Below are 24,600 nucleotides of genomic sequence, written 5' to 3'. Positions count from 1 at the left end.
GAACAGCTGTCTTGGAGTTTCTGGGGAAAGCAAAATGCAGCCTGGCTAGTGTACACAAAAGCGTATTATCAGAGACATTTGCTACAGTGTTGCTTATATTAGCCAAGCCTTAACAACCTAAATGTCCCCAATTAAAGGCCTACTTAACTTGTTACAGCCATGATTAGGATCCTATTTGGCTACTGTAAAAGACCACTCAATAACATGAAAATTCTAAATCAGTCCATACAGTATACAAACTTTATAATATACATACACCTATTCTTGTAACTGTACCATGCTTAAGTTGTTAAATTGGCTGTATTGCATACATATGTATGACATTTCCCCCTATACGCTAGGTTTTCTAAAATGTCTATATTAAACGTGGTATTTTTGGAATTAAACTTGAAAAAGTAGGAGTTAATTGTTTTTAATTCTAAATCATCACTTTTTCATATTTTAGTATTTCTAAAATTGGACATATTTTAAATCAGTGTGTAGATTTTAACATAATGTTTCTTTTTAAAGCCATAATCTGTTAGTGTTAAATTAATGGTGTCTAATAACTGAGGAAATCTGATATTTATAATGAAATAGCAAAAGTAGTGTGGTCTTACTGCCTTGAGCTGTAGCAGAGCTGGTGGGCTTGATGACTCTGTTGGCATCCTCATGAAGAGCCCCAAACCAGTCTTTCAGCCGGGAAGCCAGGTTCCTGAGCTCCTTGTCTGTGCAGGCTGCAGGGAAACACACAGGACAGACAGTGAGGGCCTGGGTTTCTCACCTGAGTGTGCAACGCTATCGATCAAGCTGCATGCAAAGCAAACCTTATCCGAACATTCTGAAAACAGAATACATACATCCCAATGTATGTCATCATCTCAGTAAAAAATGGGACAAAGAGCCTAGATTTCCACGACACACAGGGTTGTTCATACTTGGACATGCTCATTCTTGACAGAGGAGGTCTTTCCCATGGAAGAGGCCTTTCTGCCTCAGCCCATTTATAAGTATCTGGTCCATCTTTTTTAGGGTATGGCAGAGTAGTTGGGGCAGACAGTCCTAAGAACAGGAAGAGGACCCAGAACGATGGGAGGAAGGCTGGAAAGGAAGTGGGTGCAAGCTATTTGAAGGTGTATAGAAGGTTGAGACAAGAGGGATGGAGAGGTGAAGCTGACTTCCTACTGTTCTCCGATGCTCCTTCAGGGCAGGACCCGCCTTCATTCTGAGCGTGAGAATCCTGGCAAGGGGTGCAGGTACTTCAGCCTGCTACCAAGACTGAAAAGAAGCCATATGCTTTGTGGCCTTTAGCAACTGCAGACAAATAAAAAAACTTGAAGCCAAAAAGGGATAAGGAACCAACATGCAGAACTGTTACCCTATCCAGATTCCAAAGCTCTAAGGAGAACAAGCAAGGAAAAGAAGTTAAACAAATCACTATGTGAACGCAGAGCTACGTCCGAGTATTGCATAGTGTTGAGCTAAAGGCTTGGAACCCAGTGATGCCCCAGGCTCTTCCCTGGAAGTCACAGAGGGCAATAATGGAGACAGTCTCATCTCAACTCCATGTCAGCCTCCAAATAGCACAGTCCTTCCAAATCCAGGGACAGTGATCTGCAGAAGGAAGTAATACTCTATGGATGCTTTCCTTGTTTTTATACTTAATGTATACTCTTCATCCAGGCCCGTTATTTCCTTAGCTAGGCTTGGTGCAACCACCCAGTCTCCCAGACTTCAGGCAAGGATTTTCTCCACCCTCTAAACTGGTTAGGAAATGCAGAGCCAGGCTGGCTGTATGCAGCATGCCATTTGTCCCTGCTGCCTTCATTTCCTCTAGGATCCAAGATCTAACCTCTGCATGGCACTGGCTAAATGTGTGTCCGGTTGTTGACAGCAAGTTGCTAATGATCTCAAGACACTACTTCGCCTGACTATATTTAAAGACACCCACTAGGAATGAAGAAGTGTCTTGTCAGGCAGAAGAATGTAACCTTGTGGGGATGTCCTGTCTAGAGTCAATCTCAGCTGTATCACTTACTGGCTGTGGGGTCTCAGACCTATGCTTAATCTTTTTGGTTTATTGTCTATAAACTCAGGATAATAGAGCCATTAAGTGACCACAAATTAGACTATGTTTGAAGTTCGTAACGAAGTATAAGTTCTATATCATCATTATGACGGATATGCTAGATATGGGTACTGTTAATTTATAATTATTATTAAAGATTTATAGGTAGCGTTAGAGCAAGAATTACACCATAAGCAAAACTGGCTGCATACAAAATAAGCGAAAATGGATACTCGTGTAATCCTATCTAAATACATTGATATTCAATACATTTACAACCTAATTCCTCAGTTATATGTCTCATTCCACATGCTCATTAGCCAGAGCTGGAGTGACCTCACACTGGTACAGAATATTTCCAGCACAGCAAACTGCCATACCAGTGAGCACTGGGTGAAGGTCACTCTCATTTTGCAATTTCTAACTTTATGGAGGTTTCGTCATGATAACTAGATCCAAATCTTTGCCCTTTCTCCTTCCCTGAAGCCTTTTAAGATGGTTCGAGGAGGAAGATAATAAGCTCCCAGAAGCTACCCCCTAACATTTCGTGCTAAACTATGCTCATAAATAGGTAGGGAAGAAGTTGTTGCTAAAGGCAGAAATTCTTGCTTTTGCCCAGGTATCAAGTCTGATTTCAGGAGCAAGCTCACTCCAACCCACTTAATGGTCCCTACTCAGAGCCTCAACAGATCAAGCCTGCACTTTTCTGACCCTGCTCAGCAATAAACAGTAGTGTGATTATCTGAGAACAGGATGTGGACTCTAAAGTAAATCTCACATTTGAAAATGAAAATTATTAACATCTTTTTCCCTCTATTGCCACACACACTATCTAGCCTGAATGTTCTCTGAGAAGAGAAAACTGCCAAGTCAGCTTGCAGAAGAGTCTCACATTGCAAGACAAATTAGTCAGTTATGCTTAATGAAGTCCTAAGATCTGAAGGCAATCTGTATCTTCACAAGCCTCCTGGGTTTCCCCCAGGCTTCCCAGAGCACAGAAGCTGGGATGGCTGAAGGGACTGGGTACTACAATCTTGAAAGAGTGAATGTGGCACTCAAGGACAAGTCCACAAGCAGAGCCATGGCGTGGATAGAGAGAGGTCAGAGAACAGAAGTGGAGGTAGGAGACACCCAATTACTAGACCCTGTTCACTCACGGTATCCTCAACTGAGTGGTCTTTGAGAGGAGAAAGCCGGGCACAGTCTGCCTGAAGCTTGATATATTCTAGAGGGAAAAGTAATCAAAGATGACAGCCTGCAGAGAGCTATTTATTCAGATTGGGCACTCTAGCCACAGCACAGACTGGCTGCAAGAGAAAAGTGCCTGCCTCTCAAGGTGTCTGTCACTACCCAGATGGCAGTACTAAGTGGGGTTCATGCTTTTAGAATGTGAGAGCCCAATGGCTATTTCTTAGGGACAGGCAATGTTTAAGAAAATCGCAAACCACATCTACCTGCCATTCCTGCACTCTGCCCTGAGACAGGACACTCTTTGTCACAGGGGATGGACAGGTCCTGCTGGCCTCCCTGTAGCTCCTAGTGGGAGAATCAGGTACTCAGGCCACCAGACTCAATCTTCAGAGCAAAGACAGTGCGCTCCTGGGGAGCATCTGATTAAATCATGATGACCAGTACCCTGGTCTGTTTTACTGCACTGTCATCCTGAGTGAATACCAGCAAGTTTTCCCATGTTCAGTTTGGTTTCTTCTGGGACTCTACCTGGGTTTTAGCCTGTTTTCAGTGGCTCTTCTCTAAGGGGTCTCCTCTCTACATCTTCCAAGTGTTCCTTCCTGTCTTTGCAGGTTACTGCATAACCTTCTCAAGAGACTCAATTGGCTTTACAGGACTGGAGGTCCACTGACAACCCTTTTGTAAGTGTCTCCTCCAGGAGTGAGAAAGTGGTATCTGCAGATACTTCCCCTCAGGGCAGACAGGTGCAAGTAGCCCTGGATTTCTCTGTGTTCCCCATCCTCACAATCAGTTGGTCCCAAAAAGTTTGCCTTTCCCGCCATCTCTACCACCTTTCTTACAGTCTACTACCATGGCCTCCTGCTGAGACAGAGACAGAAGGCTTCTAACTATTGTCCCATCTTGCTCACCATGACCCCTCCCATCCAGCCGCCACAGCAGCCTTTCCAAATGGACACTGGATCAAGTCACTTTCCTGTCTGGCCACTTCCTAAGCTCCTGGTTGCTCTGGCCTTCCATTCTTCTACCTGGACACCACCAACCCTGCTGCCTTGTGTGTGTCTCTCTCCCATCTCAGTTTTTAGGTTATTTCTTCTTTGAGGATTTCCAGCCCAGTGCGATCTCCCTCTTGGTCATAATGGCATAAACCCACACTGTTGACCCTCATCATCGAATGCAGCCCATTGCCAGTTTGAAGAACATTCTCAGTCTATATCCATTGACTCGCATAACCTTCTTGCTGCTTTTTGTAAACTGTAGTTTTTCCATCTGTAAAATGGCAAAAATGAAGCTGGGCTCATAGCATCATTTCATGGGATAGGATGAGCTATCATTAAAGCATAGCTCACAGCTGCTGGCTTGTGGCAGGGATCATATCCCAACTGCCCACATGATATGTTAGGATTTTATTGTTATGCATTATTTTTAAGCCTGAGAAGATGGTGGTAATATAAAGAATAACATCTCCTCTGATTTATTTTATAGCTGGGTCAATAGAAGACCAAGAGATTCGGGCTGCAATTTCTGCCTGCCTTCTCCCAAGCTCTGCGATGGAGAAGTAGTCTGATTTCCTCATACCCATATTGCTAGCCTTAACAGAGGTGGAATATAGTAGTTGTTCAAAATATATTTATGAAAAGAAAGCATGAATAATTGGTTGAACACATTGGTAAGAAACCCCCAAGACAAATACTGTTAAGTGGTGTGGTTAGGGTTTGAAGTCAGGCTGCTATTTTGGCAGGGCTGATTTTGTGTGTGTGTGTGTGTGTGTGTGTGTGTGTGTGTGTGTTGGGTCTGCCTCCATGGATAGACTAGGCTTGTGGGTATCAAGGCTAATGTATGTTATTAATATACTTGCTCAGGCCTTCACCTGTAATGGAAGCTCTGCCAGTGACACAGGCAGCAGCTGGCCCAGCAATTCAGGATGGAGGGGTAACAAGTGAGACTCTTGCCTTTATTAGCTTTGGTGTGAGAACAGTGGCCCTTTGGGAGGACCGCAGACAGCCTGCTGCGTGTCACGTGTGCAGCCACTGGGGCTTCATTAGGGAAAAGTATGGTGCCACTGCACATTATTCTACAACGTGGAAAAAAGACAGCTCCCTCCTGCAGGAAACCGCAGCATGCAGGCAGGGAAGGGCCAGGTAATTTGGTGCTCTCCCAGCGGATTTCTGTCTGTTTGGAAAACATGACCAAAATACAATGAGCAACTGTAATAAAGCACATGCAGTCCCACAGAAGGTGTGCAGCCTAGACGGCCAGAGTGGCAGCTTTCCACCTGGGCGCCTTCTCGCCTCCACATCTGAGGCATGGAGCTCTAAAGGGTATGGAATATGTGGAATCTCAAGGCCTTCAAATCAAAGTGCAGCACAGGTGACCCAGCCGAGAGAGGGAAATGGATGTGCAGTAGTCAACACTAGCGATAGAGCACTTCTCTCCGCATCTCTGAGGCATGGGGGAACACGGAAGATGAGACATGGCTGGTCCATCAGTATTGACTTGTGGGACAGTTAGATTGCCAGAGTAGCAGGTACTGAAGAGAGACAGGCTTTGCTTCTGTCCCAAATCATTGTCTCCACCCTGGCTCTGCCTGCCCCCAGGTGCCAATGGCCAACACTTCCCTACCTTTCTACCATCCCATAGACAGTGCTAAGGCCTACTGAAGAGCAGATGATAAGGCTTCAAAATAGGGAACTGTCTTGACAAAAAAGCAGCAGGAGCTATGAAATCAAGCTTGCTTAAAAGTGCTCTCAAAGGCTTAACGCATGGTCTAAGCTGGTCTCTCTTTACTAATGAGTTTGGGAGCTGAATGACAAGATACCTATTCCAAAGGGTTCAAAAAGGATACAGGAATATACTGAGGAAGTGATACTAAAAATGCAAGTGGGAAGGGGATACAAACTAAATATTCAAAACTAGTGTTAACATCTACCAGAGTCACAGATGGAGGCAAGTGTGACCGAGTGTGTCCCTGTGTTAGCAACCGTAACTGAAGCCACATCTTGAACACCCAACTAGGGATGGCTGAACATGGCAAATCTGACATTATATAAGTACCACCATGGGATACCTGCAAACCTCTGCCAGGGAACCAATTATAGGTCTACTCTTGAACACATGAATTTTTTCAGCTAAAGAACCCAAGGTAAAAAAAGACTCCACCTGTCACAGAGTCCTGCCTCCCCATCTCAGCCTCACGGATGCTTAGCTCAGGGCTCTGCAGAAGCTAATATGAAAACAATCAGAATTTAATTTAAACTTTAGTGCCTCAGAAGGTAATTAAAGAGTTGGGCCAGACTCAAGTTCTCTCGGGGAGCAAGCTGGGAGGCCTCTCTGCAATGGAGACCTAGTGCCGGTCCTTTCTCACTAATCTCCCTCAGCCCTCCTAGGTGCTGTGGTGAATAATTACTTAATCAGAGCAGCTCTGGATCAATGCGCTCAGAGTGTTTGCAATTAGCAGTCTCTGTAAAAGGTCCAGCTGAGCCGCCTTTTGGGTAGAGATTAGACACTGGGATAATACTTCCTAGAGCCAGGATTTGAGCATAGACAAGGTTGCCTTCCCTCGGCCCAGCCTCTTCTCTCCACCATTGCTGCTGATACTCTGAGGGACTCTAGAGTCTCCCTCTTCCACGAGGCCTGTGTACCTCCTGTTGTTGACTAGCAGGCACTCTGCAGAGGTTCCAGTGCTGGAGCACTGTGCAGGAAGGCTGAAGAGGAGACGCTAGCAGCATGAAGGATGAGGAAAGCCAGGGGCTACCATTCCCTTAGGAAGCTGGGCTCTCACAGATCGGTCCACATGTAAGGGAGGACTGATGCTGCTTATGCAGTTTCAGCAGCAATAACTAAAGGCATTCTGCTTTCAAAGGATGCCAGGAAGGCAGGAGAGAGCAAGTGGCTTTGGAGAGGGAACTGAGCAGAATCTGCAGACAAGGACCTTTCAGTCCTCCACTTCCTCATTAGCAGAATGCAGATGCTGGCAGAGCTAGCTAGCAGGATCATGGGAAGGACTAAAGAGGAGGGACTTCCACACTCATTCCCAGGCCTGCCACATAGTCCACACTCGGTGGCTGTTCCCTGTTTGTGGACACAGGGTGGCATGGTGATTGACTAAATAGAAAAAATTAAAACTCAAAACTCAATAGTCTACACATGGTATTAGCAGTTAAAATCTCTCTATCAAGCCAAGTAGAAAGGTAAGATTCTCTTCTGCAGTCTTTCAGCGAGGTTCAATGATCCCTCCCAGGTCTCTACAACTGCCACATCATCTGCTCCTACATCACAACCCAAATTTCCCAACAGTGCCTGCATATGTCCTTCCACACAGTCCCCTCTGGCACATAAGGATCTTGCCCTTGAGTAGTAGGCTTGGGACTAAGCTCCCTCTGGAATTCTGAGTTCCAGCTCTCAGTGGACCAGTTATTCTCAGGCAACTATGAGCTCTTCTCTGAATCTCTGCTTTCTCTTGCATAAATGGGAATAATGACTGTATGGATCAAACTCTCATCTGAAGCTGTTGTTCAACCAAGAGAGAATTAAAGTCTCAAAACCAAAAGGAAGCTGCCATCACCTCATGTCCTGGGGATATCCAGAGCTGGTAGCACCCATACTCGGGAGGCTAATATTAAAGCTTCAAGCCACGTGCAATTTAAATGACAGACAACACACTGAGGGCTCAAGGAAGACCTTCTAAAGCACACATGGTAAACCCCACTTCTAATTGGAGCTCACTTCACGGAGCAGGTTCTGCCTTCTTAAATTAAACTGTGTTACACACAGATCTAGTTCTTACTTTTCAGTGCCTAAAACATCAATATATATGCATGTTCTCTCCTTAGAGAAGGTGTCATTTTATGTAAAAACAGGAACAAGAAAGGAATGAGGGCCCTGTTATTCAGGGCTTGCTAATAAAATCCTTCTTAAAAAGCAGTCTCTGGAAGAGCTTAAAATACTGACGTTAAACTTGGATGATGAGTTAAACTAATTAACAGTACAACCTACAAGCAAAGATGGATAAATTTCCCTATTAAAGCCATTAAGACTATTCTTGGTAACCCGATTTGAGGAGACTTTATGTTCCCCTTGATCCTAATGATAATCCTTCATCTGAAAAAAGAAATACATTTAGAACCTGCACAACATTTGTAAATGTGCATTAGTGAGTAACACTCATTTTTGCCCCTGAATAATCTAGTGCAGGAAGGTTAGGCAGTTGAAATAAGCTTTTAAAACCTCTGATAAAATCCACAGCCTTTTCCACACTCCCGGGCAAAAAAATTATTGAATATGCAAAATCTTGGTTAGAAATGCCAAGTGCGGCTTTAATTGTATTTCCTAGCTAGTGGGTCAGCATTCACCCTTACAGGGGACCTGGCAGAGATCAACAGTAATTGTAGAAAGCAAAATATAACCAGCAGTTTTAGTGAAGAATTTCATACCCAACCAGATGTCTTGGGCCCTCTGCTAATAGAAAGTAAGCTGAAGAAATGACAACTGGTATTTCCACTTGAGACCAGCAATGGCAGGTGCTCCCTGACAGTGTGAATAGGCTCCTCCTGGGATACTGAGAGGGCCACAGTGACACAGCCCTGGGAAGGAGTGGGGAGGGGTGTGGGCATGTGTATGGGGGTGGTTAATTACAGTTTGGGCCACCAGACCCCAGAAAGACAGACCTAATGTCTAAAAGTTATACAGTCTCTTGCCAATGTATGAACTCCAGGAGCCAGCTGTGGTCAGGGAAGTTTTCCAGCAGGTGGCAGAACTTTAGCTGAACCAGGAGGAGTTAGAAAAAGATACACCTATGTAGGCAGGTCTTAGAAACAAAGAGGACGCCATTTTGAGTAAAGGAATTATTAAAGATGATTTCTGTTTAAGACTAGCACCCAAATACATCAACTTGACATGATCAATCTTTTAATTTTTTTATTATTTTTATTTTATGTGTATGAGTGTAGTATATGCATGTGTGTAAGTGCACCTGTATCGTACAAAGCCCAAGGAGTTCTGAAAGAGGCATCAGATCCCCTGGAACTGGAATTATGGACAGTTGTTAGCTGCCATGTGGGTTCAGTGAATCAAACCCGGGTCCTTTATAAGAGCAGTCAGTGCTCTTAACCATTGAGCCACCTCTCCAGCCCCATCATCCAATCTTTATAAGTCATAAATGTACATTAAAAACATCAGTGTGGATACCTATTTAAGATATACTGCTATATTACTATACATACACCTATCCATTCTAAGAAGTAACTTGTGACATAAAACTGATTGTTCTAGAACTGATGCTAATCTATAAGTGGCTTTAGTTACCGAAATATGTTTTGGGGGAATTTATAAAGAATTTCCATTTCTGCCAGGCATGGTGGCACACACCTTTAATCCCAGCAGAGGCAGGTGGATCTCTATGAGTTCCAGGCTACCCTTGTCTACATAGCTAGTTCCAGGTCAGCCAGGGCTACATAGTGAGACCCTGTCGCAAACCAAACAAAAAAACCAAAACACCATTCCTAAGACCTAGTTTAACCTGCTCAAATTCAGCTTAAATCTAGGTGTTACTAAGTGTAGTTTTAAATTTCATGCTTTTCAGTGTCTAAAACAACAACACATGCATGTACATTTTTACCCTTAACCAAGAGATAAACCTACACTGCTATTTAATGGAGCAGAAAGCTACAAGGGAGGACCACAAATGGCAAACTAAGATCTGAGATTTTTATACTGACAGCAATAGGAATCCTGGGGACACTGAGAACCTATGAACGGCCCCTTTTTTTAGGGGTGGAAGAAACTGGACATATTCATACCTTCAGTGAGGGACCAGAAAAAAAAAAAAGGGCCAAATGTACAGTTCTCCCACCTCACCCAGCTCCCTCCCTGTCCCAAGATTAGAGTGGATGGTGATGTACTTTTATATGATGGCTGGAATAGTACCACATTCTTTGGTGGAGATGGTTCCATAGTAGCACCTCCAGCAGTTCAGAGTCTAGGGTAAGAGGGTGGCAACTGGAGCTGGGATTGAGAACTAAATGAAGAGTCCTTGAAATGCCTAGGCCTATTGTATTCACTTTCATCTGTTGGGTGGACAAATGGGTCAATCATCAAGATAAATAAAACAGGATCTAAGGAGGCACTGCCCTAGACTGTGAAGGGAAACTTGGTCTACTGGAAATGCCTCCAGGCTGAGTGTTTGACTCACGAATCCTCTCTAGTTTCAGGCCCTGCAACTCACTCTCTGTCTACCCCTTCCCTTCTCAGGGCATGAATGCCACAGTGATTTGGCATGAGAAGCAGCCAGTATCTGAGGCCCATAGACAACCTCAGGACACAGAGAGGACCTTGTAACTGACACAGAGGCAAAATATTGGCCACTATTACTCCCATTCCTATTAACACTGCCATATCTGATCAAAACTGTCTGTCTAGAGATCTAGTGTCTAACAAGGTGGGGGAAGCATAGCTAGCAGCTTCTGTCCTTCCCTCCTGAATACATGGATAGTAAACAGTGTGTGCATTAAAGTCTATATGGCACTTTCACAAAAACTAAAGGAGACACTCAGGCTTGAAAGGCACACAGAAACCACCAGATGAAAGTGGGAAATGGACAACTAAGAAGGGTAGCAAACCGACAGCAACAACAAAACAGCACAAATATGCTTCCCAAAGGCAGAAGGTTCTTCCCTAAACTGGTAGACCTAAGAGACCCAGAGGAAAGACACAGTACAGATGAAGTAGAAGCTACATAGGAAGGAAAACCACTCAGAAAAAGGGGGACGTATCCTAGGAAGAGGTTTACAAAATAGTCCTTTGTGTAGGCAAGAGGCTTGCTGCAAAGTGCAACTTGTATGTAGCAAGAGCGCTAATGACAGAGTGAACAGAGCGACGAGAAGCCCTCTCTGGCCTGATCCGTTTCACAGACACAGGAAAGATCAGAGGACCAGATAGAGGAGCCATGTTTGCAGGAAGCCTTTTGTCACTACTGGTGCGTTCCTGAAACTGATGCCTTGTGAAGTCTGCCGATAGCCTGGTTCTTCCCTTCCCCTCGACAAAACTCTGTCCTGAATATGCAGACCAGTCAAACCTAGCTTCTTCTAATAATAGTATTGCTTTTGTTGTTGTTGTTCTAAATGAGCTACCACTGTTGGTTTTAAAAATTAAGAGATAGGTGGCACGTGCCTTTAATCCCAGCACTCGGGAGGCAGAGGCAGGCAGATCTCTGTGAGTTCAAGGCCAGCCTGGTCTACAAAGCGAGTTACAGGCCATCTGGGGCTACAGAGAGACCCTGTCTCAAAAAAAAAAAAAAAATCAAAGAAAAAAATTAAGAGATAAAATTTTTGTGGAAAAAGCAGATAAATATAGAACACTAAGCAGAAAACATGAAAATGTGCGCCAAGTAAAATAAACCTCTCTGAAGAGACAAATGCAAACAATGGAAGAGGCTGGATTAAAAATGCCATTCTTTAAACTATTCCTGAAATAAAGAAAAATTGAATCTACATGTTGAAAAGGCACAGTGTGAGCAAAGGAAATGGACTTAGAATGGTCAATATGAAGGTCCATCCTAATCAAATTACTGGATTTTCAAAATATCGACATTTCTTGTCAATATGGCAGCAAAAGTTATATCCTCGTAACCAGAGAGGGAACAGGCGCCCCTTAGATTTCAGTGTAGCAGGACTCAAAACTGGAAGGCAAGGCGGAAATATTTATGTTACTTCAAGAAAGCACATTGGACCAAGGATGTTATATCTATGTGAACTCTCAAGAATAAACAAAACTGAAAACAGGTTTTGAACATACGTCACTTACAGACTGCTGTCTCCACAAGTTCAGAGGAGTTATTGGCTGACTGTGAAAATGCATTTCCTTTAGATCAGCAAGTAACAAGAATACAAATGTTACATACTTTGACACCTAAGAAGAGATTAGACAAACAAAAAAGGAGCCAAAAGAGAAAGGTCAACCAAATGTGTGGATTGCCTCACGTACGGTCGTTGAGGCTCAGATAAAAGGTATTAAAATATGGCAATCAAATAATATCAAATTATATGCTATATAACAAAGGGAAACCCTAGGAGGGTACACGTATTATCAAATACGGAAGACAAGGAGGGGACCTTTGAAAACTGGGTAGTAGGAGAGAGAGGAAGAAAAATATCATGTTAATTTTATTATTGTTTAAAGTGGTAACACTTAAACAATGGTGGGCATGGTGATATATGCCTGTAACACCAGTTACTCAGGAAGCTAAGGCAGGGCAACTTACCAAGACACTATCTCAAGGGAAAACACTCCTAAATGTCAGAATAATTATACACACATTCCTCCCAACACACAAAGAAGAGAACACATAGTTGGAAAACACATAAAGGATAAAAAGCAAACAACCAACCAAAAGTTGGCATAACTTAACCTCTGTATCAATAATGTAATAAATGTAAATACATTAAAATTCATCTCTCAAAAGAATAAAACTATATTTTATGACCAGATCACAAAGAAAAATCTAGCTGCATATTAACTGTAGAAGACTTAACAGCATTGAAGGAATCCAAAAAAACTTCTATATGTTTTCATTATAAAAATCCACTTTGGGACTCATGTCTACAGATGGGCGCGCACACACACACACACACACACACATGGCTGTACATGGCAGCACTAACTGAAGTAGCAAAATCCTGGAAACACTTCAAATACTGTCTTAAATCAGTTATACCCATCTACTTTAAACCAAAACAGCTATTTTTTTTTTTTTTTGAGATAGTCTCCCTGTAGTTCCAGCTGGCCTGGAACTTGCTATATAGACCAGGCTGCCCTTGATTAAAGTCATACACCACCATACCCAGAGTATACAGCTAATTCTCTAGTGTGCAAGAATCTTCAAAAATGTATGAAGTTAAATTCAAAGTGCCATTTGTATCATCATCTACTGTCTGTAGTGAAGGGAGGGGTAGGGATCCTTATCCCTTTGCTTCTATATGCCTTGAGAACCCATTCAAGGATACATAAAAATGAGTACTAATAGTTTCTTTGGGGGAAGGAACTAGGGGTTGGACCCCTGGGAGAATTTCTATATTCCTTCACTTGACTTTTAACTGTAATGTGAATATGCAGAACTTCAAACCATGAAGTCTGCTGCCCTATTTATCTGGTTCACTAATTCACATGCTCCCAGAGTGAAGGGATTGTATGTCACACTTCCTTGGTTGTCTCTTTGGCACCAAGCTCAAGATCTGAAATAACAGTGGCTGGTTGGGGGTTCACTGAAGAATGACTTAATGAATGAACAGATGCAATGCAGAACAACGTGCCAGAGATAGGAGGAAGCTTGAGTTACGGAACACCAGGGGCTTGTTAGCTGCAACTCAAGACAGTTTGCATACATCCATCAGCTTTCATGCCACATGCTAACATTTTTGTTTTGACCCCAAAGGGGAAAAATAACCCCCAAATGTAGGATTTTCTAATCAACACAGTCTATATGCTGTTCTCCGTTCTGCCCTGGGACCTTTGGCAGGTCAAAACTCAATTCCAGCACTCCCTAAGCCAGAGACTCTGGGGGGATAGAGAGATGATTAAGACACAGTCCTTGCCTGGTACCTGGTATTCAGTCTGCCCTCTCCTGATCTGTAAAAGAAGAATGCTTTCCTCATACTGAATTGGAGGACTATTAACAAGGGAGTCTGGAGACCTTACTCAGAATGCTCCTTCATGAAGATCCAGGGCTCAGATCAGATTATGCACAGCTGAAGTGTATCCTTCAACACGCGCGTGGCGGAAGCCTGGAGGCATCCCCATAGCCCTGTATAGGTAGTGTCCACTTTCTAAGCTACATCACAATTTGTTGTCTCTTCTGGACTGGTTATCAGAGCAGCAAGGATGCTGCACTAGTCGCATCTAATACCCCTAGACGGCAACAGAGTGCCTGGTCAAAAAGTAGGCGTCAGTAGTTCAGAAGGAAAACAGCAGAGCATTGAAAACTCTTGAGTGAAGTGGAAACACTGTTCCCATTACTCTAAAGGCACTAAGAACACACCTGGTGAACTAGTCAAAGAATTAAGGAACAGCATGCTCCTTCAAGAGTGAAATGGAAAGCTCAAGTCAGGGGAACAGCTTCCCAGCTAAACACTGAATGGATCTGAGGAGACACTAGAGCAGAGGGAAATACACACATAGATGAAGATACATTGCCCAGCCAACCCCAGACTGCCTCAAGTGGCATATTTAAGAATAGGAAAGCCTAGATCTTGTCAACTTTATCCTACAGATTTGAACTCAGGACCAAAGGATGCATATCTATGCTTCTTGTTCCATCTGTCTTGACACACATAGGAAAAGGATGCCCTGATCCTTTGACCACAGATACCATCACAGTGACTCCCAAGGCCTGAGAAAAAGAATTCCCAAGACACCTGGCAATCCTGACTGAGGGTCTCCTGTGCTGAAGCTAGGTTTACAGGTTGGTGCTGACACCCTAACACTTTAGACCTCAGCCCCTGCTGGCAATAGCCTGGGGGGATCCAGACAACCTTAGTGTTTGTCTACTGTGATTGAATGATGCTAGAACTCTTCACACACCTGGCTTATTTCAGTACTGGCTTTTCATTCCTGTCTGGATAGTTACCACTATGTAATTTAGTTTGTCTGTGTCTCTGCAAGCTTATTTGGAAACCATGGACGGCTGCTTACAGAAAATTAAGCTTCATTTTCCTTAAGCATCCAGCCAATAGTGCAGGCAGGAGATGGTGATTTGGAGATAACTGGCTTATGCATATGTAAACATGATGCATTTAGCAAATTATGTAGACTTCACACTTCAGAGCTTTGAAGAAAACAAAGGTGTCTTCCAAGGAAACTTTAGTGCAATGGAGCCATTCTGAAAGGAATATAGAATTACTGGTTTGTGAGAACCAGGATCTGAGTTGAGCTCAGATATGAATGGGAAATAACAGTTTATAGTGTGAAGCATGAGCATAAACAAGAATTTGAACAGGCCTAATTTTAAGTGGTATTGCGGCAGCTCTAAGGGCTCTGAGGAATTATAGCCTGTACGTGTTTTGCGATTGAATTCACAGTGGGAAGAGGCTGTGCATTTCAGACAAAATTCTACTGTGACGCCTCACACTTCACACCATTTCCCAGCACGTTTTTCTCCTCGGGTTTAGAAAATTCTAGGCCTGCCCTAAACTAAAATAGCCATTGCAGTGGTTAAAACATCCCTACAGTCTAATACACGCCATTTCCACTCTCCACCAGAACCTGATGCCACAGTCCCGCCTATTATCTCATAAGCAATAAGTTACCCTGAACATGTAATTAAAAATGTCTCCTGTAAAGGCAACCTTCACAAGCCACCCTGTAGACTTTAAAATTTCTAGACAGGTCAGGTTGGAAAAAGAACTTGAGTGGTTTCTCATCTGCAGGCTACAGGAGAGGTGGCTCATTTGTCAATAGTATTGCATCTAAGGGGCTGGCTAACTGGCTATGCTCAAATCCCAGCTGCTGATGGTAGGGATCCAGGTGGCACCAGGGCAGCTCAGCCTGTTGAGTCCCCCAGTACTGATGCCCCCAAGAGCTGCCATGTATGGAATACCTACTAGTGCCAAGAGCCAGGCCCGTACTGTTTTTTTTCCTCTCCACTTAATTCTAGTGATAACCTCTCTGCATTATCTTTTCTGTTGCTGTAATAAAACACCATGACCAAGGCAATTTGTAGAAGGAAGAGTTTCTTAGGCTTAAGATTCCAGGGCGAGAAGAGTCCATCATGGCAGGAAGCAGCCTGAGTAGAGAGCTGAGCACTCCTATCTTCAAGCAGGAGCACGAAGCAGAGAGACACAAACTGAAGTGGGCAAGGCTATATGTCCTAAGCCTGCCCCCAGTGATGTGCTTCCCCCAGGAAGGTTGTACCTTCTCAATCCTGGGAAACAGTGCCACCAACTGGGGACAAAGTGTTCAAATACTTAGAGCCTATGGAGGAACAGTCATTTAAACCACCACACCTTCAGAGTCTTCATTGTTATATTTCTGTCTTACAGACGTGGACACTAGGTTAAGGGAAATGAAGTGACTTTTTTATATGACAGGCACCAGACACACCAATATGACCGCACTGAATTATCATAGCAGTTCTCCATGAGTGAATCACAGATGTTATAAAACACATCTGAGTCAAGGAGCTAATGCTAGAGGAGCTGGGCATCATGTTTAAGATTGGGGCAGAGCCATATCTGTCCTGCTGCATCTTGCATTGTGCCATTTAAAAAAAAGATCCCCACTGCCAGCAGATGAGGGAGCACTAGGGTTAGCTCTCTGGGTTTGCAGAAGTCATGTTGGTCTTGGTCTTGCGGTGCAACATTTCCCCTCTCTCTTCTTTTCCTCCCAAGAATACATTAATGTGTGCGCGCACACACACACACACACACACACACACACACACAACTCAAAGTGGTAGACTTATTCACCCTCACAGTAATCCAGTAAAGCTAGAATTGTTATCATTCCTATTTTATTGCTGGGCAGACTAATAATTGTAGATTCAGCAAAATATTAATAGCAGGGTGAGGTTTGAATTCAGCAAGGCCATCTGACTCCAGGAGACAGACAGCAGGCTCGGCAACAGTTAACCCAGCAGATACATGAACACTGAAAAATTCAACCCTATAGTAGATTTTTAAAAATTTATTTTATGTATGTGAGTGTTTTGCCTGCATGTATGTTAAGTATGTTCATGTAAGCAATACCTACAGAGGCCAGAAGAGAGCATCAGGTTGCCTGGAACTGGAGTTTCAGATGGTTGTTAGCTGCCATGTGGGTGCTGGGAATAGAAGCCAGGTCCTCTGCAAAGCAGCCAGTACTCTTAAACTTCTGAGTCCCTTGTAGCAGATTTTATACAAACGTTAGACCAGATGGGTATAGATGGATGCAAAGATTTAGGTGTACTCTTATAAACAGCTACATTGCTAGTCACAGAAAAAGTCCCCACCCAGAACCAAATGTGTAATATTAGGGATTAAATGACTGATCGCTCACTTTGTAAAAAGCTGAAAAAGAGAAGTTGTTAAACAGCATGACAAAAGAGGTATTTACATGGAAGTGTTCGTAATAAATTAAGTGGGAAAAAGTAGCTTACAAAAGTGTGTCTGGTTTGACCCCCATGATGGCTAGAACAGGAGCAGCTTCTCAGCATCTGTAGACAGTGGATTCCCAGGAAAGCGCTTCCTGGTGCATGTCCTCTGGCAAATTTTCCATCTTGTTGTGGTATCTTATATGATAGGCTCTTGTTATGGAGACTATAAATTTGCTTTAAGCCCAAACTTTCCTGATTTACATAATCACATTAGCATTCGTGATTGGTACCTTGCAGCCTTGAGGAATACAGAAATGTGAGCCTTAAGAACATTGTTTATTCATATGATCTATGTCATCTGAACAATCTCTCTACCCAGGAATTTTAGCCTTCAACACCTGCAAAACAAGTGATGTTTTCCTTCCTGTATCTCTTAAAAATCTTTTTAATGAATGAGCACAACCACCAAGCAGGGTCACTGGACCCTCTGAGTATCCAGCCACTCTTCCCAGCTAACTAGTCCAGCCTTGGAAGACAAGAAAAACGAGGAAGAACCCAATAGAGGGATCCTTTTGGAAGCCCTTGTCAAGAAACTCCGATGGACTCTCATATGAACGTTTGAAAATTGCCCAGTTCTGATGTTCTGACTTTTTTCTAGTTCCCTGTCTAGAACTTGTAATGCTAATTACTCTTGCTTTACTTCTCTTTCACATCTCCTATTCATGATTCAAGGACTTTCTTTTCCCCTTAGAGACAAGAGTTATGCAATTTGGGAGTCTTTTAGATAGGCCCACTGAAGGGGTACTCCAATTGCCTCACCCTGCATCCCTGTTCAGCATGGAAGAAGCCGGAGTGGTCTGCGTCCCTATTCCCTATTGGCAATTTGGGTAACCCCTTCAGAGGATGGTGTGATAAGAATAGGAGGTAGGAATTGGCTAGGCAGTTAGGGTAAAAAGACCCCAAAGAAATGTAGCCAGTTTCTTGGCTAAAAGTCAAAATGTCCTTGGGCCTGTTAGCAACATACTCTGTTCCAAAGGCCAAAAATGTCAAAAGTATTTGGGAGCTTGTATCTAATCCTTAAAAGATTTTAGGGTTACCTCTTCAGAGGGGGGGGATGTTGGAGGGGAGGGAGCGGGAATGGATTTGATCAAAACTCCTTATATGCATGTATGAAATTCTCAATGAAGTTTTTGTAAAAGTAAAAAAAAAAAAAATCTTTTTAGATTGTAAGTCCAAGAAGCACTGTTTTACACCCTTCCAGACACAGGATAGCTGTGTCCAGACACAGCAGCTGTATTAAGGTTAAAACTTTTTGAAGTAGGAAACATTTTTTTTCCATTGCAGCTGCTGATAACATTGCTCAGCTGTACTTTTCCTTGAGAATTTGCTTAGCAGTCCTGTCACTAAGACCGAATAACATTCGGGTGGCTGGGATAGCCGGGGCCTGATACCACGGGACCAACACACAGAGCAGCAATGGCTCTTACATTAGTTCCTGGTTGGCCCTTTCTTCCCTCGCCATGTGCCAAGTAGGGATGTAAACTAAAGACAGTCAAATTCATCCTTCCTAGTACACAATTTGGGGTCTTCCTGGAAATGTACTTAGATTTATTAAAACAACTAAGGCTACTGTGCCCTAATTGTAAGCACCAAAATATGAGAGAAGAGAGACCTTCCAATGTGTAAGATCTGTCACGAACAGAGACTTTGCATCAATATACCTAAGCTAGCACCAGTAATCACCTGTAATACAATATGTACATCTCTAAGGGTTCGTAATTCAATTTCCTGTCCCAGGGGATACAAGAATCCAGACGAGCACAAATCCCTAAGAGGGTCAGGATACACTGTCTTTTATTTAGTTTGTTTTGTTTTTATGATCCTGTGTAATGATGTGAAAACAATGACTCTGACAGAAATCACCCACTTATCTGACAATTATTATTGTGTATGCAGCAAGGGTCTTGTGAGAAAAATTGGTAGGGTGAAAAAAGGCCAAGTTCATGTGCAGGTGACAGATCTGCTCCTGTGGAATTAGGCTGGAACTAATTCAAAAGTTGCTTTGGCTGAAAATGACTTGTAGAAGCCTCATTTTTCTACTTTCACCAAGAGGTAGTTGAATCAGCTGAGGAGAATTCATGGGGTGGTCATCACATTAATGCTGAGAAGCAGAAATCAGTCTGCTTTGTAAAGACTGGGGCTGGGAACTGGTTACCAGTGTTCACAGTCACATTCATGCTCAGGCACATCTCCCTCATGCCTCTGCTGTCCTCTCCTAGTAGGCTAGGGAATCTGTAGCATGTCATGAAGCACAGGCAGAGCCCTTTAAAAGCCGTGCACCTGAGGCTGTAACCAGATCTCTGTGCCGAAAGAGAAGTGGGGTCTGTTGTGTCCACACATACACATATAGTAGTAATCTAACGGGCAATCCTGCCAATCTTGGGGACTCATTCCTCATGAGATGACACGCTCGCTTCTGGGCCATGAGTATCAGCTGATCTCCAGGAGTTAGAGGGTAAATGGGAAGGAGGGGTCCTAGAATGGTTCATAATAGCATCCATGTCAGGGCACCCTTTCCAAAGGCCCTGACACTTAAATACTGGACAATGACCTAATGACAGATGGCTTTGAAGGGACCAGCACCAATAGCTATGGAGATAAAGAGAAAATATTCCATGTTTTGGACACACAGTTTAGAGCCATGAAGATAGTTTGAAATGGCTAAAGATAGACTGGTCAGTTTTGCTGCTGAAAGAGAGGGTTGCCAGGGTTACAGAACTAGGATGCAAATGCTTCTCTGGAACAAAGTCACCTTCATTGCAAAACCAGACCACCAGCAAACCCATGCTTTACCGTCTCTGCCCATTTGCAAATGTGACCATCACTTTCCAGCTGCTGAGCTCTCCCTGGGAGCTCAGGCAGATGCAAGGAAAGTGGTATCTTACACTGCCATGCAGATCTTACACGCTCCTCAGGCAGGCGCACAGTCAGAAATCACCAGGACACAGTTCTCTGGCACACTGCTAAGGACCCTTTGCAAAATAAAGAACAGAACAGACATATCTGTGAGTTCAAATTCAAATAGTAATTCCAAAATAAATGGACTTAGAAATCTGGAAAATAGACTCATACTGAAAACAGAAGCCAGATTACCAGAGTTAGGAAAATCAGACAGATCTGCTTTACACCAAGTGGTGTCAGCCAGCTACAAACACAAAGGAATCGTCTGCAACCTACAGTCTGAGGCACAGGGGCTTGCTAGATCTTTCTAGGCTTTCAGAAGGAAACCAACAAACCCAACTTTGAAGAGCAAGTTCAAGGAAAGACTGCACTGGCACCCCACATGGCTAGGACTAAAACCAGTTCCTCTCTTTTAAGAAAACAAAATCAGAAACGGGAGTCAGATAGGACTGCACATTCAAAACACTGAGCGACTGGCCTGTGGGTAATGCAATGGGGGAACCTAGGAAGGCAGGGAAACCAGAGATGATGGGGGGCTTTGCTTTAAGAGCAGGAACTGAGCCAGTCCTGTGTTTTTAAGCAGATCTGGCTGTGCTAGAGGCCACGCCTTTTCCTGCTGACCAGGATGAGTCCTGGAAGTACCCATCATGCTGTACAAGTTTTGTTCCCCATTCTTTTATGTGTGTGTGCATTTGCACATGTATACATCACAGTGCACATGTACACACAGCATGTGGAAGCCAGAGGGCAATGTCAGGTGCTGTCTTCTGTCACTCTCCATCTTATTTTTTGAGACAGTCTCTCACTGAACTGGAGCTCAGCATTTCAGCTAGACTGACTAGCTATCTGTCTCCACCCCAAACCCCAGTGCTAGGGTTTCCACCCCAAACCCCAGTGCTAGGGTTACAGGTGTGTGCCACATGGGTATCAGAGATTTGAACTCAGGTCCTCCTCATGCCTGAATGGCAGGTACTTTATCCCCTGAACCATCTCCCCAGTTCTACCTTCACATTCTTATTGGTGTTATGGTTTGAATATACATTGTCCCCCCAAGAGATGCATGTATTAAAGGCTTGGTCCTCGGTATACAGTTTGATAATTGGGCTTCTGAAAGGTGTTTGGATCAGATGGCTCTGACCTGTTCAAAGAACTAATCCATTACTATAGTTATAGCCCAAAGTTTGGGGCAGGGCTTTTTTTTATCATACCAAACTCTTTCTCTTTACTCCATAGATACCATGAGGCAAACAGCTTTGCCCAACTATGAGTTCCCTGCCTCACCGCAGGTCAGAATCATCAGGGCCAAGTGACCACAGAAAGAAACTTCTGAAACCATCAGCCAATGTGAATCTTTCCTCCTTGATGTTGATTTCCTCAGGCATTCTGTCACAGCAATGAAATGCTGACTCCTGCAGTTGGCTTTCCTGGCTAAAAGAAAGAAGAACTGGCTAAAGGGAAGCCTCACAGTGCTGAGAGCCCAAGTGATGGGCTGTGCTAGACATGCTCAAGACTTCCTGCTGCCTCTCTGGGTCACAGGAACCCAGAGAGGAGGAACTCAGTTGGACGGGCCACTGGAGGCAACACCTATGACACGCTTTACACCGATTCCCTGTCGGACTTCTGAGGCCAGTAGTGGCATGAGAATCCTGTCCTCCTTCCTGAATCTTCTGACATAGCAGTCATTCCCTACCTACTTGCTCCTGGTGACCCACAAACTAAGAGTCCAAGACTGTTGTATCCCATTTCTTTTCTGAGTCAAGTCCCAACAGAAACATTTAGATGACTTAAATAGCCACAAAAGAAAGCTAGGATGAGATAGTTTGAGACATATGAATCCCAACACTGTAGAAGAAATAACTTATTGAATGCATTAAGGGACACCATAATGGAATTATTCAACCAATAACATCATTACATTTCTTATTTTCAAAGAAAAATTACAAAAAGGTAAAGCGTCACCTCACAACACACATCAGTGTCAGTCTCTTAGGGATTAAAAGTTTAGGGCAAAAATAACAGTACCAATTGTTTGAAGATGAATAGAGAGGAATTCTGTAAATCTCAAAGCAACAAAAGCAGTTACAAGATAGGAATGGTGGCCATGCCTGCAATCCCAGCACTTGAGAGGCTAAGGAAGAAGGAAGGCCATGAGTTTGAGGCTAGCCTGGGCTACCTAGAATGTGACCCTGTCTCAAAAAAAAATTCTCTAATCATGAAATGGCTATAACACACATGAACTCAGAGCAGCTGTGAAGACCAGCACACCCAAATCAGTTCGGAAAGCCAGCATCAATGAGGAGGGGCCACAGTGGCCCCACCCCTAGCTGAGGAGCTACTGGCAGTTAATGGCTCCTGGGGGAGGAGGAATCATAGTTCTTTGGTGGGGGAGAGGGGGTAGCCACTGGTAAGTTGCTCATCATTCAGTGCTGATCCCAAATCCATGATCATATAGGCAGTACTAACTGGACCCAGTGGATTAAACAAATAATAGTAAAAATTAAAAGAGAACATCAAGTTGGGAAGGAGATGTCAGGTCTTGGGGGGAATTGAAGGGTGGAGTGGGGGGTGATATGATCAAGATACATAGTATGTATATGTGAATTTTTAAAGTAATAAATACAAAATATTAAAAAGGAACATATTAATAAAATTAACTAAAAGGGAAAGACTTGCTATAGGCTCATAGTGTGGACCATGACAAGCAGCTATCAAAACAACCTGAAAATGAAAATTATCCAAATTGCAATACAATCTGTAGTTCTTCAAAGCCTAAAGTAACCTTTACATGTTTGTTGCCCTGTGTTAACCAAGGCCAATGTTGCCCCTGAGGGGACATTTGGTAATACCTAGAGGCAGCTGGTTCCCCAGATGGAACAGTACTACCGGCCCCTAGCTGGTGGAAGTTTGGGATGCTACTAAGCAACCTCCAGTGCACAGGGACTCGATGTGCAGGTAAAGCCCACACTAAAAATCCTGAGCCTGCAGAAAAGACTTCATTCTTTGTAAGTCATGACTAATTAACCATTGTTATCACTAAGGTCATAGGAAAAGAGGAAAAGCAGAGGGTTCAGGCCTCAGCGCTGCTGGGGTAAAGTGGAACATCCCTGGGCAGTCTTGTAATGTGAGCTGTGTAAATCTGTACCCTGCAGACAGATGTGCTGTGCTCTTCCTCCCTTTCTCTAACCGTCCACCACCCTCCAGTATATCAGATAGTGATACCGAATAGCCACAGCCTTAGAAAGGTACATGCTAGCCATTAAATATACAGATGTGAAGGTTTTGATCTGTGCCTCACAGAGGAGTGGCCCACAAGACAAGCCACTCCATCTCCATCAGTTAAAAACTGGAGCGTACATGTTCTCCATCTCATGTTTGTCTGAAAATTAGTTTAGAAGTATATTTTATTGATTCTCATGTCATCAAGATGTACATGGAGGGGGGTGGAGAGATGGTTCAGAGCAATGGCTCCTCTCGCAGAGGACCCAGTTCGTTTCATAGCATCTATGTGGCATCTAGCAACCATTCATAACTCCAGTTTGAGGGAATCTGACATCCTCTTCTGACCTCCATGGGCATTACAGGACACAGGTGCACTTACATACATACAGGCAATATACTCATACACATAAAAATAAGTAAAAATATTAAAAAGATTTATATATATATGTGTATCTATCTATCTATCTATCTATCTATCTATCTATCTATATATATATATATATAGAGAGAGAGAGAGAGAAAGAGAGAGAGAGAGAGAGAGAAGATGTAGTTCTGTAGCTCACTATGTAGACCAGGCTGGCCTCAAACTCACAGGCTTGCTTCTGTCTCCCAAGTGCTGGGATTCAAGGTGTGTGCCTTGCTTATAATTTACTCATTTCCTTTTTTAATAATGCATATGGAATCATTTTTAATTGAAAAAATTTAAAACATGAAGTTATTATGAATGATATTAAAAATAAGGTAGAAAACAGTTTGAAAAAAGGCGGGGTCAATATTCTTAACATATAAAGAGCTATTTCAAATCAATAGGAAGACCATTAAGAATGTAATTGAAAAATCGACAATAGAGAGGATCAAATGCTCTAAAGCAAGAATTACAAATGGCTAGTAAACAGACATAAAAGTGCTTGACTTTAACAGTAATTAAAAATGGAAATAATAATGAAATAGACCAGTACACTTATAAAATTAGAAGATAGTAAAAAATAACTTCTTTTCATTTACTAGTTTGGATATGAATGTAAATGATCCAACCTTCTTGAAAACAATTTCAACTTTGAGTCATTTATAAAACAAAAACTAGTTTCTAATCATTAACACTGATATCTAAAATACAAAAGTACAA

General features: G+C 43.1%; 1 protein-coding gene across 3 annotated transcripts in view; it reads right to left on the bottom strand.

The window, feature by feature from the left end:
- The window catches only part of Spock1 (SPARC (osteonectin), cwcv and kazal like domains proteoglycan 1), a 562,385-nt gene that overhangs the window by 21,223 nt on the left and 516,562 nt on the right, over positions 1 to 24,600 (bottom strand). For all 3 annotated transcript variants that reach the window (XM_008831820.2, XM_008831819.2, XM_008831818.3), the window contains one exon: positions 600 to 716. In XM_008831820.2, coding sequence (XP_008830042.1) covers positions 600 to 716 — 117 coding nt within the window. The remainder of the gene's footprint in view (positions 1 to 599; positions 717 to 24,600) is intronic.

This window comes from Nannospalax galili, unplaced genomic scaffold, assembly GCF_000622305.1.
Source record: "Nannospalax galili isolate Female #2095 unplaced genomic scaffold, S.galili_v1.0 scaffold735, whole genome shotgun sequence".
Classification (NCBI taxonomy): Eukaryota; Metazoa; Chordata; class Mammalia; order Rodentia; family Spalacidae; genus Nannospalax; species Nannospalax galili.
Note: the sequence above shows the minus strand (reverse complement) of the source record. Positions and strands in the feature narration are given on the sequence as shown.